Source organism: Ascaphus truei, chromosome 17, assembly GCF_040206685.1.
Source record: "Ascaphus truei isolate aAscTru1 chromosome 17, aAscTru1.hap1, whole genome shotgun sequence".
Taxonomy (NCBI): domain Eukaryota; kingdom Metazoa; phylum Chordata; class Amphibia; order Anura; family Ascaphidae; genus Ascaphus; species Ascaphus truei.
Genome location: NC_134499.1, coordinates 42,109,993 through 42,123,217, shown reverse-complemented (window position 1 = coordinate 42,123,217; position 13,225 = coordinate 42,109,993). Strand labels below are relative to the sequence as shown.

General features: G+C 44.2%; 1 protein-coding gene across 3 annotated transcripts in view; it reads left to right on the top strand.

Annotated features, from left to right (window-relative positions):
* Nucleotides 1-487: 487 nt before the first annotated feature.
* VGLL4 (vestigial like family member 4) overlaps nt 488-13,225 on the top strand; it is a 113,619-nt gene continuing 100,881 nt past the window's right edge. The window contains exons 1-2 of one of the 3 annotated variants that reach the window (XM_075574941.1): nt 488-637; nt 12,041-12,113. In XM_075574941.1, the coding sequence (XP_075431056.1) occupies nt 12,050-12,113 (64 nt within the window). In that variant the 5' untranslated portion in view covers nt 488-637; nt 12,041-12,049. Of the gene's footprint in view, nt 638-2,510; nt 2,612-2,672; nt 2,719-12,040; nt 12,114-13,225 lie in introns of those variants that run through there. The other 2 variants (XM_075574942.1, XM_075574943.1) reach the window with 2 other exon arrangements.

Genomic DNA, 13,225 nt, shown 5'->3' with positions numbered 1-13,225 from the left:
TGGGATCCCCCCTACACTGCCCGTGCTCCCCCAGCACAGCCTGGGATCCCCCCTACACTGCCCGTGTTCCCCCAGCACAGCCTGGGATCCCCCCCCTCCAGCACAGTCTGGGATCCCCCCTACACTGCCCGTGCTCCCCCAGCACAGCCTGGGATCCCCCCCTCCAGCACAGCCTGGAATCCCCCCTACACTGCCCGTGCTCCCCCAGCACAGCCTGGGATCCCCCCAACACTGCCCGTGACCCCCCCCCCCAGCACAGCCTGGGATCCCCCCAACACTGCCCGTGACCCCCCCCCCCTCCAGCACAGCTGGGATCCCCCCAACACTGCCCGTGCTCCCCCCCCCCCAGCATAGCCTGGGATCCCCCCAACACTGCCCGTGCTCCCCCAGCACAGCCTGGGATCCCCCCTACACTGCCCGTGCTCCCCCCCCCCCCCCAAACACTGCCTGGGATCCCCCACCCAAAACAGCCTGTGCTCCCCCCCCCTCCCCAACACTGCCTGTACTCCCCGCTCCCCCCCGGTCAGACTGCCTGTGCTCCCCCCCTCACCCCGGCTGGATGTCACTTGGATTGGCTCCGTTGCTCTGACTCCTCGGTTCTCCCGGGGATCGCCCCACAGCTGCTGGGTGTAAACTGGTAAGTTGGTGATTGCAAAGTGTGTTCTCTGTGTGGGAATTAATATTAATAATAATAATAATAATGCTTGTGCCACCATCTGGCTGCAGATCTTGTTATTTTACTTCATGCTGCAGAGTTGTGCAATATGATGACACATACTGTATATACATACACACATACACACACACATACACACACACACACACACATACACACACACACACACACACACACATAAAGAACACACTTATTTTCTATACGGAATTAACATAGGATTATTTACTTGCATGTATGATGCCTTATTTATACTTTGGATCCAGCCTACAAGGGGTTTAACATGTGATTATTATTTATTTGAACTCATGATGCCTTCTTTAGAGTTTGAATCCTGAACATTGAGATCTCTCAGATCCCCTCTGTATTGTAAGACTTGTATACAGGATCAGGATAGTGGACGCTTTACCTGGTGTGTGTGTGTGTGTGTGTGTGTGTGTCTGTGTGTGTGTGTGTCTGTGTATATATATGTAGAGGTATCAGTACCGTGTTAGCCGAGCTTCAATAATCAAAAAAATAAATAGATGATACCGTTCTGTGGCTAACGAAATGCTATATATATATATATATATTAGTGTGTTTTCTATCACAGTATGATGTTTTCCCTGACTGATATAGTGCCTATTTATGTTCTATCCCATACTGCGATATTATATTTCTTCTGTCTGTGCGATCATTCTTTTTAATGATTACATAGTAATTACAACTGATTTCTTGTCTAATCCATATCATGTTACTGCATTATATAATTCATATAGTGTTATTCACCTCTGTTGCTGCTCTGTGTGCTCTTGGCTGTATTTCTGTAGTATGCTGGGCATGTCACTGGTACCAGTCTTGTTTCTGTAAGGCCTCGGGCATTGTCAGCGCTTATGCGCTGACCCGTGCTGAGGCGCGCTTACGCTTCCGCAAGCGCGCGGAAGCGTAGGTCTTAGAAAATTTTTACATCGGAGCGCAGGGCCGGTCACGTCAGCGGTTTGCCCAATGAGGGCGAACCAGCTCCGTGACGTCACTGGCCCGCCCCCGGATGGCGCGCGGTCTAAGGCCAGGGAAAGCACCGCTTTCCCTCAGCCTCAGCGCGCCTCCGCCCGGCATCACTTACTATGGACGCGGCCTAACATGTTATCATTTTTTCTATATTACAAAGCTCCTTTTTGAACATGATATAGTTCAGCGGTCTCTTCTGTATGATCGTGTGATCACCGTCTGTACTATATAATGCATGTTCTGCATATTATGATGCCTCTTACAATATAACAGTGTATATATTTGATATTTATAAAAATAGGTATGTGTTACCAGGAAGTAATACATTGAGCGTTACCTCTCGTTTTCATGTATGTCCTGGGCACAGAGTTATAATGACAAATACAGGGCTACAAATACATAGTTACATTAAGTGAACAGGGTTATACATTATATACAAGACATTGCATGCACAGTTAAAGATATAGTTAACTTTCTGTGTAAAATATACTTTCTGTGTAATATACAGCATGTTGATGTGTAATAGTGTGCTCACGTATCTGTAACATCTAGTATTTTAATGAGTGTCTCTTGTCTGATTCACAAAAGGACCATCCCTTGTTCAATACCTGCAGGCAGGGAGAACTTTTTACTAGTGTGTGGAAAGCTCAAAACACAGCTGCACATGCAAAGCAGGGGGGGGGGGGACTGCACATGTGCTGCTGCTGAGTCTCCTATTTGTCTAGACAAGGGGTCATCTGGGCAGGAGGGGGTTACAGCCAGGAATCCAAAGTGAAAGGAGGCCTGAGATTTCACGTGTCACTGGAGAAGCAGCAGCAGCAGCAGCAGGAGGAGGGGAGAGGGAGGGAAGGGAACATGCTGCCCCTGATGTGGGGGAGGGCTGGGATCTTTGGCTCTAAATGAAGGAAGCTGGAAATCTTGTTTGTTGTTGCTCTGCTGCTGTATATCCTGGTAAGTGTCGGGTGCGTGTGGGGGTTATTTGCCAAGACCATGTTTAGGGGAGGAGACCTGGAGGTTTGGATTGGGGACATAACGCTGACCAGAGGCAGATCCAAAAGGTGAGGATGTGAACTTAGTGTGAGGCTTAAACCCCTTCCCCAGGGCCTGGCATGTCCCTTCCATAGTAACATGTTGGGCTACGGGACATGGTACCAAGTCCTGACTTCTTACCCTTTGCAGGTTTGGATTCTCAGTAACAACAGAGGAAACCTCGTGTGAATAATGTGACTCGTATGAATTACTTCCCAAAGTTAGCTAAATGTTTTCGATTTGAGCATTTCTGATGGAAATACAACCTGTTCAGAATATTGTGACTACGCAGACAATCTAAATATTAGCTGCTGTTTTATTTTCAGGCTGGTGTAATATGCAGTGGATAAAACGCCAGTAATGAGATTAAAACAGTAGATCTATTTTACCCTACGCATACATTTTTATTTATTGGTCTGCTAGATAGCGCTGATAGTGTGTACATCGCTGTGCATAGGCCTTTTCAGGCACAACCAGTTCTTCCCTAGGGGGCTTACAATCTAATTTTGGTGCATGAGCCATAAAGAGATAAATTGACTTGCCCAAGGTCACACGGATTCGATCCAGGCTGCCCCACCCTCCCCCAGTTTAACCTTTTGAGTGCCACGAGACATGGCTTCTACGTCATGGGGTCTGAGCGTCTGACACCCGGGGGTGACGTGATGTTGTAGCCACGTAAAATAATGAAAATGCTAGTTTTTTGCTAGGGGAGATCACGTGTTGCGTTCCAGGGGAGCCCAGAACGCAATCTACCCTGATGAGGAACAGAAGAGGGATGACTACGCGGTCATGTGGTCGCGAGCATCGGAGGGTCGTGGCATTCTGCGCCTGTGGCCCTCAAGGCTTGTTATGAGATATGAAGAAATGCTGGTTGCATCTTCAATAGCAATTATTTATTGCAAAGTGTGTGTACGTAGAAATTACAGGCAGTGAGTCTCCAGACAAATGACTGGGTTACATATACAAAGGTATAATGAATTGACATGTACAATGGAGTCCTTGCCACAAAGCTCACAATCTAAGGTTCATTGTTTGTTGTTGTAAATATCCTTTTGGATTCTGCACCCTTTTTGTTGTGCACCAGTAGATATGGTGCCCTGGTCACACTGTGCTGGCACTGGGTATTCCGTGTACGTGAATGGCCAGTGATTTCACATTATTCATGTTTGCTTTTCAAAATATTAAAAGTTAATTTACTTGGTAATCTTGCCAAATAAGTGGTACAAACTAGTGTCGCTTGTTGAAAATCTTGAAGTATTTTGAAACCGGTTGAGTGTAATTTGTGGTTTATTCACTAGTGCAGCAGTCATCACCTTTGAATGCCCCACTCCCTTGCATCGCTGTTATAAGCCCCTATTTTCTTGACTCTGAAACTGACAGGTGAGCATGGACAGATGCTTCTTGGTGAGGTCTCACAGAGTTGCATTGCATACACTTTAAATCTTTTTTGACATCCTTCAGAGATGACACACACATTGAGTGAAAGCGTACATGCATAGAAACCTTTGTCTAACATACTTAATGTCTGATTCATGGGGCTTTTCAACTTTAGGCCAAAAAGTATAGTGCTAAATATTGCAGTTTCATTAAAGCATCACATGGAAATGAAATGTTGCTGTGATACCCTGTGGGGTGTTGTTTTATTGTGTGTGTGTGTGTGTGTGTGTGTGTGTGTGTTTTTCTAAAGTAGCGCCAACAAGGAATGAAGTGTTGCACGTTGAGTCCGCGCACTAAAGAGCTTGCAGCCAAATGATGGTGCCTGATGCACAGGGCGATGCAGTAACTTACCCGTGTTCATAGGATGGGAGCCAGGTTCCCCCATTTCAAGGGCAGTGTATTTATCATTAAGTGGCACGAGCAGGACTGTGTGTTTCTTAGAAATTCCCAATGGCGACAATATTTGCAGTCAGTGTCCTATATCAGTATTTTCTTTTCTTGAAGTGCTGGAGGATTTAGCACTGACGGTTTTTATTTGGATGAAGAGAAAAATATCAAACTGATTTTTTTTAAATTAAAAGAATTTGAATCAACTTGCCTATATACTGTTAATTTATTATCTTGCTGCTATTCGGTACTGAAGTGGTAGATCAATCTCAGTGTCTTCAAAGTGAGTGAAACCAGTTTGAATTCCAAGGTCAACTCACCTTGTGACCTTTGGCAAGTCACTTTTTATCTCCCTGTGCACCAAATTAGATTGTAAGATCTTTTGGTGTAGGAACTCATAGTGCCTGTAAAATTCTATGCATATGCTGTCAGCACAATATAAGAACAAATATTTGTATTTGTCAAATAGTTATGGAAGTGTCTATATACCCAACAACCTCCGCTTCTTTTTATTTGTACCCTCCTACTTTAAGCCGGCATTGATTTTCTAGCAGATTATTTCGGTTCTGGGTAGGAGTTAGGTTGGTATATTACTGTATGTAGGGTAAAAGTTATGCTGAACAAAGTATTTTGTAATTATTCTACTGCCGGTTAAGTAAAGCTGAACAAGTGCCTTCTGTACCTGACTTATGGGGTAAATAGCCTCTATCAATAGTTATTTACATAGTACTTGTGCAGATATGTATTAAAGGTTCAGAGCTATTCCATATAGAGTAGTTTAGTAAAAGGATCTGTCTTAGATGTGCTCATATATCATTGATACGCTTGCTCTTCTTGTGACATGGTTATTCCAATGAATACTATTCTCCTGGCATACATTTTACACTGTTTGTTTTGAATCCTACATAGCACATTTTCCAGAAGCTTCGTCATAGAGAGAGTTGTTACAGTAACAGATTAATAGCCGGCTTTCTGCGTCACATGCGTCTCTGGAATTCCAAATGTGGGAAGTGAAGCAATAATTAGCTGTGGCATCCTCGAGTTTCTCTGTTTATTATTTGGAAACGAGAGGCTGAGGTTTTCCTGCAGTATTTCACCGGCTGCAGACTTTGTGTATACTGGGATGTTTTGACAGTCTAATTTTATAAATGATCCATATCTGGACATTGTTCAAGGCTCCAGTGTGTTATTTATATTTGTCTTTTATGTTTTTATTCCTCACAATGCCACGTGGGTGTGTATATGTGTAGTAAAGCACTACTAAAAAGTAGAAACCAAGGTGCCACAGAAGGGAAGTGTAGTATAGGAACAAAGTAGAAGTCCGGCATACTTGTGGTTTTTTTTCTTTTCTTTTTTTTCCTTCTAAATGTGAATTTAATAGATGGGACCTTTTGTCAAGATGGACATTGTTCAGGAGTTCCAGGATGTTGTTTAGATTTGTGTAAGGATCCCTAGAGATCCAATATACCGGCACAAGACATAATCTCACAGAAGTGGTTTATTGGGTCCAATAAATATATATTGTGTGTGTGTGTGTGTGTGTGTGTGTGTGTGTACACTGTGGCACGGAAATAGAACGTTACTGCCTGGGGGCAAAATGAATGATAACACATGTTGGTAAGAAAAGGCACAACAGGTCTTCAGAAAAACATACAAAAAGTTTAGTTCAAAATGATCAACGGTTCTGTTCACTGTGGGGCCTTTCTCAAGACAAATGCACATAGACAATTCAGAACCTTAGACCCTCTTCCCCTCACCCCCCCCCCCCCCTGGTTTAAATAAAAAGCGTGGGCAGAACAGCTGCCACTCACCCCTACTGTGGTTGCCAAGCAACAAAAGTAAACCACCAGCGTGCATGAGCTGCAGAAGCACCCCCCGACACACACACACACACACATACACACACACATACACACACACACACATACACACACACATACACAGACACATGGGTATGTGAGGAAATCCGGTGCAACCCAACATCATAGTAACAACATTTATAAACTCATTAAAAAAAAGTTTCTGTTACTTAAACGTTGTGGACCGAGCATTCTGGGAAAAGGGACAGGGTTTCTAACACAAGCTGTGTGTGTATATATCAACATGAGCTGCAGTGATATTCTGTAGCAACACAGTTAGCAAACTGAAAAACCATAATATGTAGCATACAATCTTGCAACAAAGGAGCATAATAAGGGCAAACGAACCTTATCAATAGCGTAGTGTCCATATGTACATTGATGATTGCGCGATAACCTAGTCATAACCAAACCTCCTGAAGTGTTCTTCTCAAGGATGTCTTCTCTCTACCCCCTTTGTATCTAAAGCCCTCTCCCGCCTTAAACCTTTTGTCACTGACTGCCCCACACCTCAGGAATGCCCTTCCCCTCAGTACCTGACTAGCACCCTCTCTATCCACCTTTAAGACCCACCTTAAGACACACTTGCTTAAAGAAGCATATGAATAGCACTGTGGATAATACTGGACACATGATATAAAGCTTGGCCCCCTGCAGACACACTTACCAGGACTCCCTCCTACTGTCTCTGTACATTCTCCCTATCTACCAATTAGACTGTAAGCTCCTCGGAGCAGGGACTCCTCTTCCTTAATGTTACTTTTATGTCTGAAGCACTTATTCTCATGACCTGTTATTTATATTATCTGTTATTTATTTGTTTACCACGTGTATTACTACTGTGAAGCGCTATGAACATTAATGGCGCTATATAAATAAAGACATACAATAAGTGCACGTCACCCGTTGCCATTGCCGCTTTCGAAAGTTGTATTTCGATTTCCGGCGACGTCGCGGGCAACCAGGTGTTTGATTGGTTCAGAGGCTGTCACGTGGCGACAGCCTCTGAAAAATCAAATTTGACCGGCTTCAAGAATTCGCGCCGCCACATCACTCCCGCCGCGTCACGCTTACTGTAAGCGCACGCGACGGTGGCAATACATCTGTTTTGCTGCGAAGTCGCGTCGCCGACACTATAAGCGCAGCCTTAGAGATCCACTTAGATACAAAATCTCAGAGCATATCAATCACCATTAGTAAGCATTATCATACATAGTGTATATACTCTCTGGAATATGGACAAGACGGGCGAGGTAAATACAAAATCTAACCATAGTTAAGGAGTATCCGTATACACCTTGAGAGCGGGTGCAGTGACGTATGCACAGGGTACGGAGCTCCTATTCTAAACCTCCTGGTAATACGGTGACGGAATCCTCCTGGGGAAAAACGGGCTTCCCCATCGTAACCAGATACCATGGCAGGGGGTATGCAGAGGGCAGTTTGGGACTATTGATAAATTGTAGCAATGGATCAGACACTAGCCCCCCACCTTGCACACCCAACTTTTGCTAAGCTACAGAGCGCTTTTTTCCTGTCCGCAGTATTGGGGGGGGGGGGGGGGAAGGGGTATATAAGGTTCTCAATTGTCTATGTTCATTTATCATGAGAAAGGTAGGGAGACACACCGGTCTGTTCTAAATACATTTTTTGTATGTTTTTCTAAAGACTTTGAGTGCCTATTTTTACCCCCCCCCCCCCAAAAAAAAATTAATATATATATATATATTATACAGACACAGACACACACGCTTTTTTTTGTCAACTTTTAAGGTAACCCACTTATTTTGTCTGAGATTATCAGAATTGGCCCCTTTTTATGGGCCAGTTGGTGACATGATTAATGGTACCATATATGAAACGTATTGCTACTTATGCACATTTGGCGGGTATATGGCTCATTTGGATATATTATTTCCCACTATTCACCTATTCTACTTTATCTTGGCCAAACAACTCTATGCTTTCTCTCTAAGAAACACTCGCCAGCCTCACCCACGGCACCTATCCTGTTTTTGCCTCTCTCCCTCTGCCACACGCCTCCTCGGTCTCATTCCCTCCCATCTCATCAAACCTTTCACACCTGCCCTGGCTTCTAGACTCTCACCTTCTTCAAGTCCTACCTCTGCTCGAGCAGATTTTGTGCACCATTCAAACCTGCCTATTCTAAAGAATAAGGCTAAGGCCCCGGTAACTCAGCTGTAACGCGCGCCCGCGAGATTGGCGGCGCGTGCAGCCGATTACCTGGTCTGCAGGGAGCTGCAGGAAGAGAGACCGGGGGGGCGTGGCGGGGGAGTGCCGGGGGCGCGGCCATGACGTCACCCGGCAGGTTCGCCCTCATTGGCTGAACCGCGGGGGGGGGGGGGGGCGTGCCGTATCGCTCGACGCGAGTCCTGCTCTCAATTCTATTGAGAGCAGGAGCACCTCGCGCCTCAGCGCTGCGGCCCCCCCTCGCAGCGGGCCCGGCGCCATTGAGGGGAGGGCTCTCGTGCGTGCAGCGTCCGCTGTGGCGGACGCTGTAGTAGGCAGCGGGGTCAAGCCCTAAGTCTTGAGCCTACTTGTCTTTCAAAGTACTTGAAGACATTGTTTTCTCATGCATGCTCCATTTCATTATCTCACACAATCTTAGATCTTCTGCTGTCTTTCTTGGCTAACCTAGTAAGAGCAGTTTCAATGACCTCCAGTCTGCTGAAACTCATTACTCCTGTATCATTCTGGCTGACACCTCTGCTGCTTTTCTCACTGTTGATGTCAATGGCTGAGCATTGTGTGAAGAATAACCATAATACAGGGGAACATTAGTCTCTCTTGCTAGCACTCCTTCCTGTGGTATCTCGCCCCTGAACTGATGGTAACCATCATTTATGGCCATTAGTCAGATTGGGCGCCATACCCTGCATCGCGGTTGGATGACTCCCAGCCTCGGTGGGAGATTAATACAATTCAGATGAAAGTTATTCCAATCCCATATTAATGGCTCTTCAAATTACCAGTGCAATTCCCTTCATTCGCTCTAGGTGTTAGGAGGATATTCGTTTAACTCCATTAGGGCATTGTTGCAAGGAAACCCATTGACTTCAACTAAAAAAAAAATTATTATAGAATAAACTACACTTGGGTTAGTTCGGATTGTGCTCTCCTCCCATTTATACCACTGCTATAATTAACAGGATTATAATCCCCCTACCTTGTATGTATATCTTTATATAGCATCATCCATGTCCATAGCGCGTCACAGCAGTAACACACAATGGGAATAAACGCTTCAGACATTAGAGTAACATTAAGAAAAGGACTCCCTGCCCCGAAGAGCTCACAATCTGTCGTCCTCTGTTTTGCCTACAGGTGTTTCAAATAACATATATATACCCACACGGCAGAAAGTATTAACTAAGAATTAACCCGTTCATTGTACGTAGTATTGAAAGAATCCTGTACTGTTGCCACCATGGGCTGCAAAATTGGGTCAAGAGGAACCGGATCCATATGCCGTTTTTAGGCCCTTTTTTCATAGTTTCCAAACTGCTTTGTGCTGAAGCAGCAGTACTAATCCCCAAGCTCGTAATGTTCATACAAATACAGCACCAGTGAAGTCTGTGTATGCTGGTTTGCCATGTAAGATGATTCAGAGTATCCGTTCTTGTATACGACTTTTCATTGGGGTTCACTGTAATTCCGCGTGGAGATTGATATAACTTGGAAGCCACTCAGCCACATAACGCCTTCTGTGACATTCGTGGCAGTTCTTTCAGAACCTGATTTGTTTATTCACTTTGAACCCGAAGGTCTGAAAGTCCACTTGCAAATACATGTGTATCAATGTATGAATAGTACATAGAGCTCTAGAGAATAATTTAAGGGTCCACAAAGTGTTTATAGCCATATTTCTCCATATAGACTGCTGAAAGATGTCACTGTGAACTGGGTGATCGGTATTTAAGAAGGCCAATGTAGTACTGTATATATTACTTTAGTAGTGAAATGTTGGCAAAAACTATGCAACATAACTTAGAATAATCAGATTGTTTTTTTTCCATTTGGGGTTTACAAATAATTCTTTGTTGCTACCACAGAATAAATGCTAAACTAAAAATCCATTGTTTAATGGAATGAGCATGAATCCATTAAATGTGATTATGTAATGCAAAACAGAGACAATTAAGCAATACACTGCCAGTGACAATGCAAGCACTGCACAACTAACTCCTTGTCTACCAAAGTGGCGTTGCCGACGCTGTTGGCAATTAAGGGGTTAGCAAAAGCTTCAAGTAGGCTTGTTTGGTTGAGAGAATCTGTGCCCAGTGGTGGTTAATCTTGGAACAATACCTGTTTTGGTCCTTCTGTGCTATGACAATGAAGCAGTTAAAGCTCGGTCTTAATCCTGTTCACACAACTTTACAGGTGCAGTTCATGGTCCGTTGCAGAAATGGCGCTGCAATTCTTACATTTGAATGTTATCGATTTTCTTTCATCCCCATGCAGTTCAAAGATTTCTACTTCTATCTCTTTCTTTCCCCGTAATATCACTTTTAGGCTTTGCAATGACAATTGGAAATGTAAAATATGTGTTATGGTTTTAGGAGTTTGATTTTTTTTTGGTTTAGCCAAAAATAATTTTTGCGGTGACTGGACCATTTTTGAAAAGGGCACACAAGCTCACAATGTTCTCCACCGATCATCGCCAGGGCCAGTGCTTCCGACATCGCAAGGAAAGGGGAGTTCTTCTAAAGAGCTCTCGCAGAAACCTCTGCAGTCTCCAATAGGACTCAACGCGTTTCCCCTGAGGAAGTCGTTTGCACGATTAAACATATCATTTTTCTCTTATTAAAACAATATTTTTACAATAATTTAGGAACAATTTGGTATGTATAATTTTTCTTGAATTTTTTTTTTCACCCAAAGACAAATTATGAAGAACGACTCGGCTCTCCAGTATAAATGGTCAAAATGTAAATAGTTGTATTGAAGATACACAACTATTTACATTTTGAACATTTATACTGGAGTGCTGAGTCGTTCGTTATATATGGTCCTTGGGAAGTATTTCTATACATATTTTTTATGACCCGTGCACATCATTATATGGACAAGGTGTCTCTGCTCTATACAGTAATAACTGACCTGACAATCACTGCTGCACTGGCAGCAGTGCTCCGCAGCCACATCAAAGCTGGGAATGGCAGCAGCGGTGATTGACAGGTCAAGTCACGGCCACGCCGCTCAGTGGCGAGATCGGCGAGTAGAAGGCAGAGACGCGTGAAAGCTGAGAGCGGAGCTAGTCAGAGCCCTCCTGTACTCAGCCCGCCCCGGCACTCAATGCACAGTGTGGGAGGGATGTGTGTGTGTGTGTCAGATTACACACACTCACACACTCACACACTCACTGGGGGCACGGGGGTAACCGATACGCAAGCCTAACAAGACGCTGGCTCCTAAGTACTTCATATTTTTGTCCACCCGTGTGTATACAAAGACATTTATTATGATTATTATCTTTTATTTGTATAGCGTCAACATATTCTATGGCACAGTAGTGTGGGAGGGCGGACAAGAACATATACAATTTCTTGAAATATATAGTGTGTGTGTGTGTGTGTGTGTGATGTATATTTGTATATAATCTTCTCTTGTGAACTATTGTCATTTATTTGTCCTTTCTTCTTTGTAGGGTCTTTAAATGGAGACTCCATTGGATGTGTTGTCAAGGGCGGCTTCCTTAGTGCACGCAGACGATGAAAAACGTAAGTAACTTGACATTATTGTTTTTCTACTGTTTTCTAGTTTCTTGCTCATATTGTGTGAGTTTCTGCTTAAATTGACCTTGTTTCGCTGCGTTTCACTTGTCTCTGTCCCCCGCTGCTGGTTGCATGCTTTGCGCTACAAACAATTAGAATAATATTTTCGGGCGGACCACTGAAGACGCCAGTTGGAACATTCAATCCCACTTGTGTCCTTGGCACCAGCTTTAAATCGGCACGGTGCTGAATTATTATATTTCTTTAACATTAATTGGTTCAGGAGGCCGCACGGTTGAACTGTGATGACTGAAACATTTGAGTTTTAAATCTCCCAAACACCCTCATTCTGGCACCGGCTGGCGTCACTGGAAGAAATGAGAGCAGGGATGAGCAGTCAGGAGATGCTACCCCCCCCCCCCCCGCTCTCACCCCTCCCCCCCGCCCCCCTTATCTCTGCCAGACTTGGGTCAGTCAGCACTGCGCCACGACCGGCAACAGCGCAATCTGTCCTGCTTGAAGCTGGACATGGCAGGTTAGTCGGAACCACAATGCAGGAGCCGGGGGGTATTTTTAGGCAACCAGGTGCCCGGAATTTTTCCGCCCCTGACACAACCTCCAGGGGGTGATTGCTGCTAGAAACGGTTCTTCAGTATAGCTCTTGGTTTGGGTACAGGTATTGTGTTTCCCACGGCAGCCATGTCGTTTTCCTGCGAGACAGGACATATTACACGTCTTGTGTTTGGTACGAGCTCTTTTAAACGTTTCCCCTGCGGATACAATATATTGTATCTGTGCCTCGCTGAGACATTTGTGACAGGCTCTTTTACCTATTTATTTTGAGTTATTATGAAGGCTTTTCTTCTTAAAGTTGAAAGCAGCTTAAAACTACTCGGCTTTAAGACGAGAATGTAAATAGAGACATCATTACTTTTTGTTTCAAATGACTGCATCTTAAAAAGAAATAAAAATATATTTTCCTTTTAATATATACAGTCTGATTACCTTTATTGAAAACTAATTACCTACGCTGCCAATCGATTTGGTTCTCCCGTGATCGATCAGCAAAATCGTGCTTCCTCGGGTTCACTAAATGGCTGCCTTTCAGTTTCAAATCA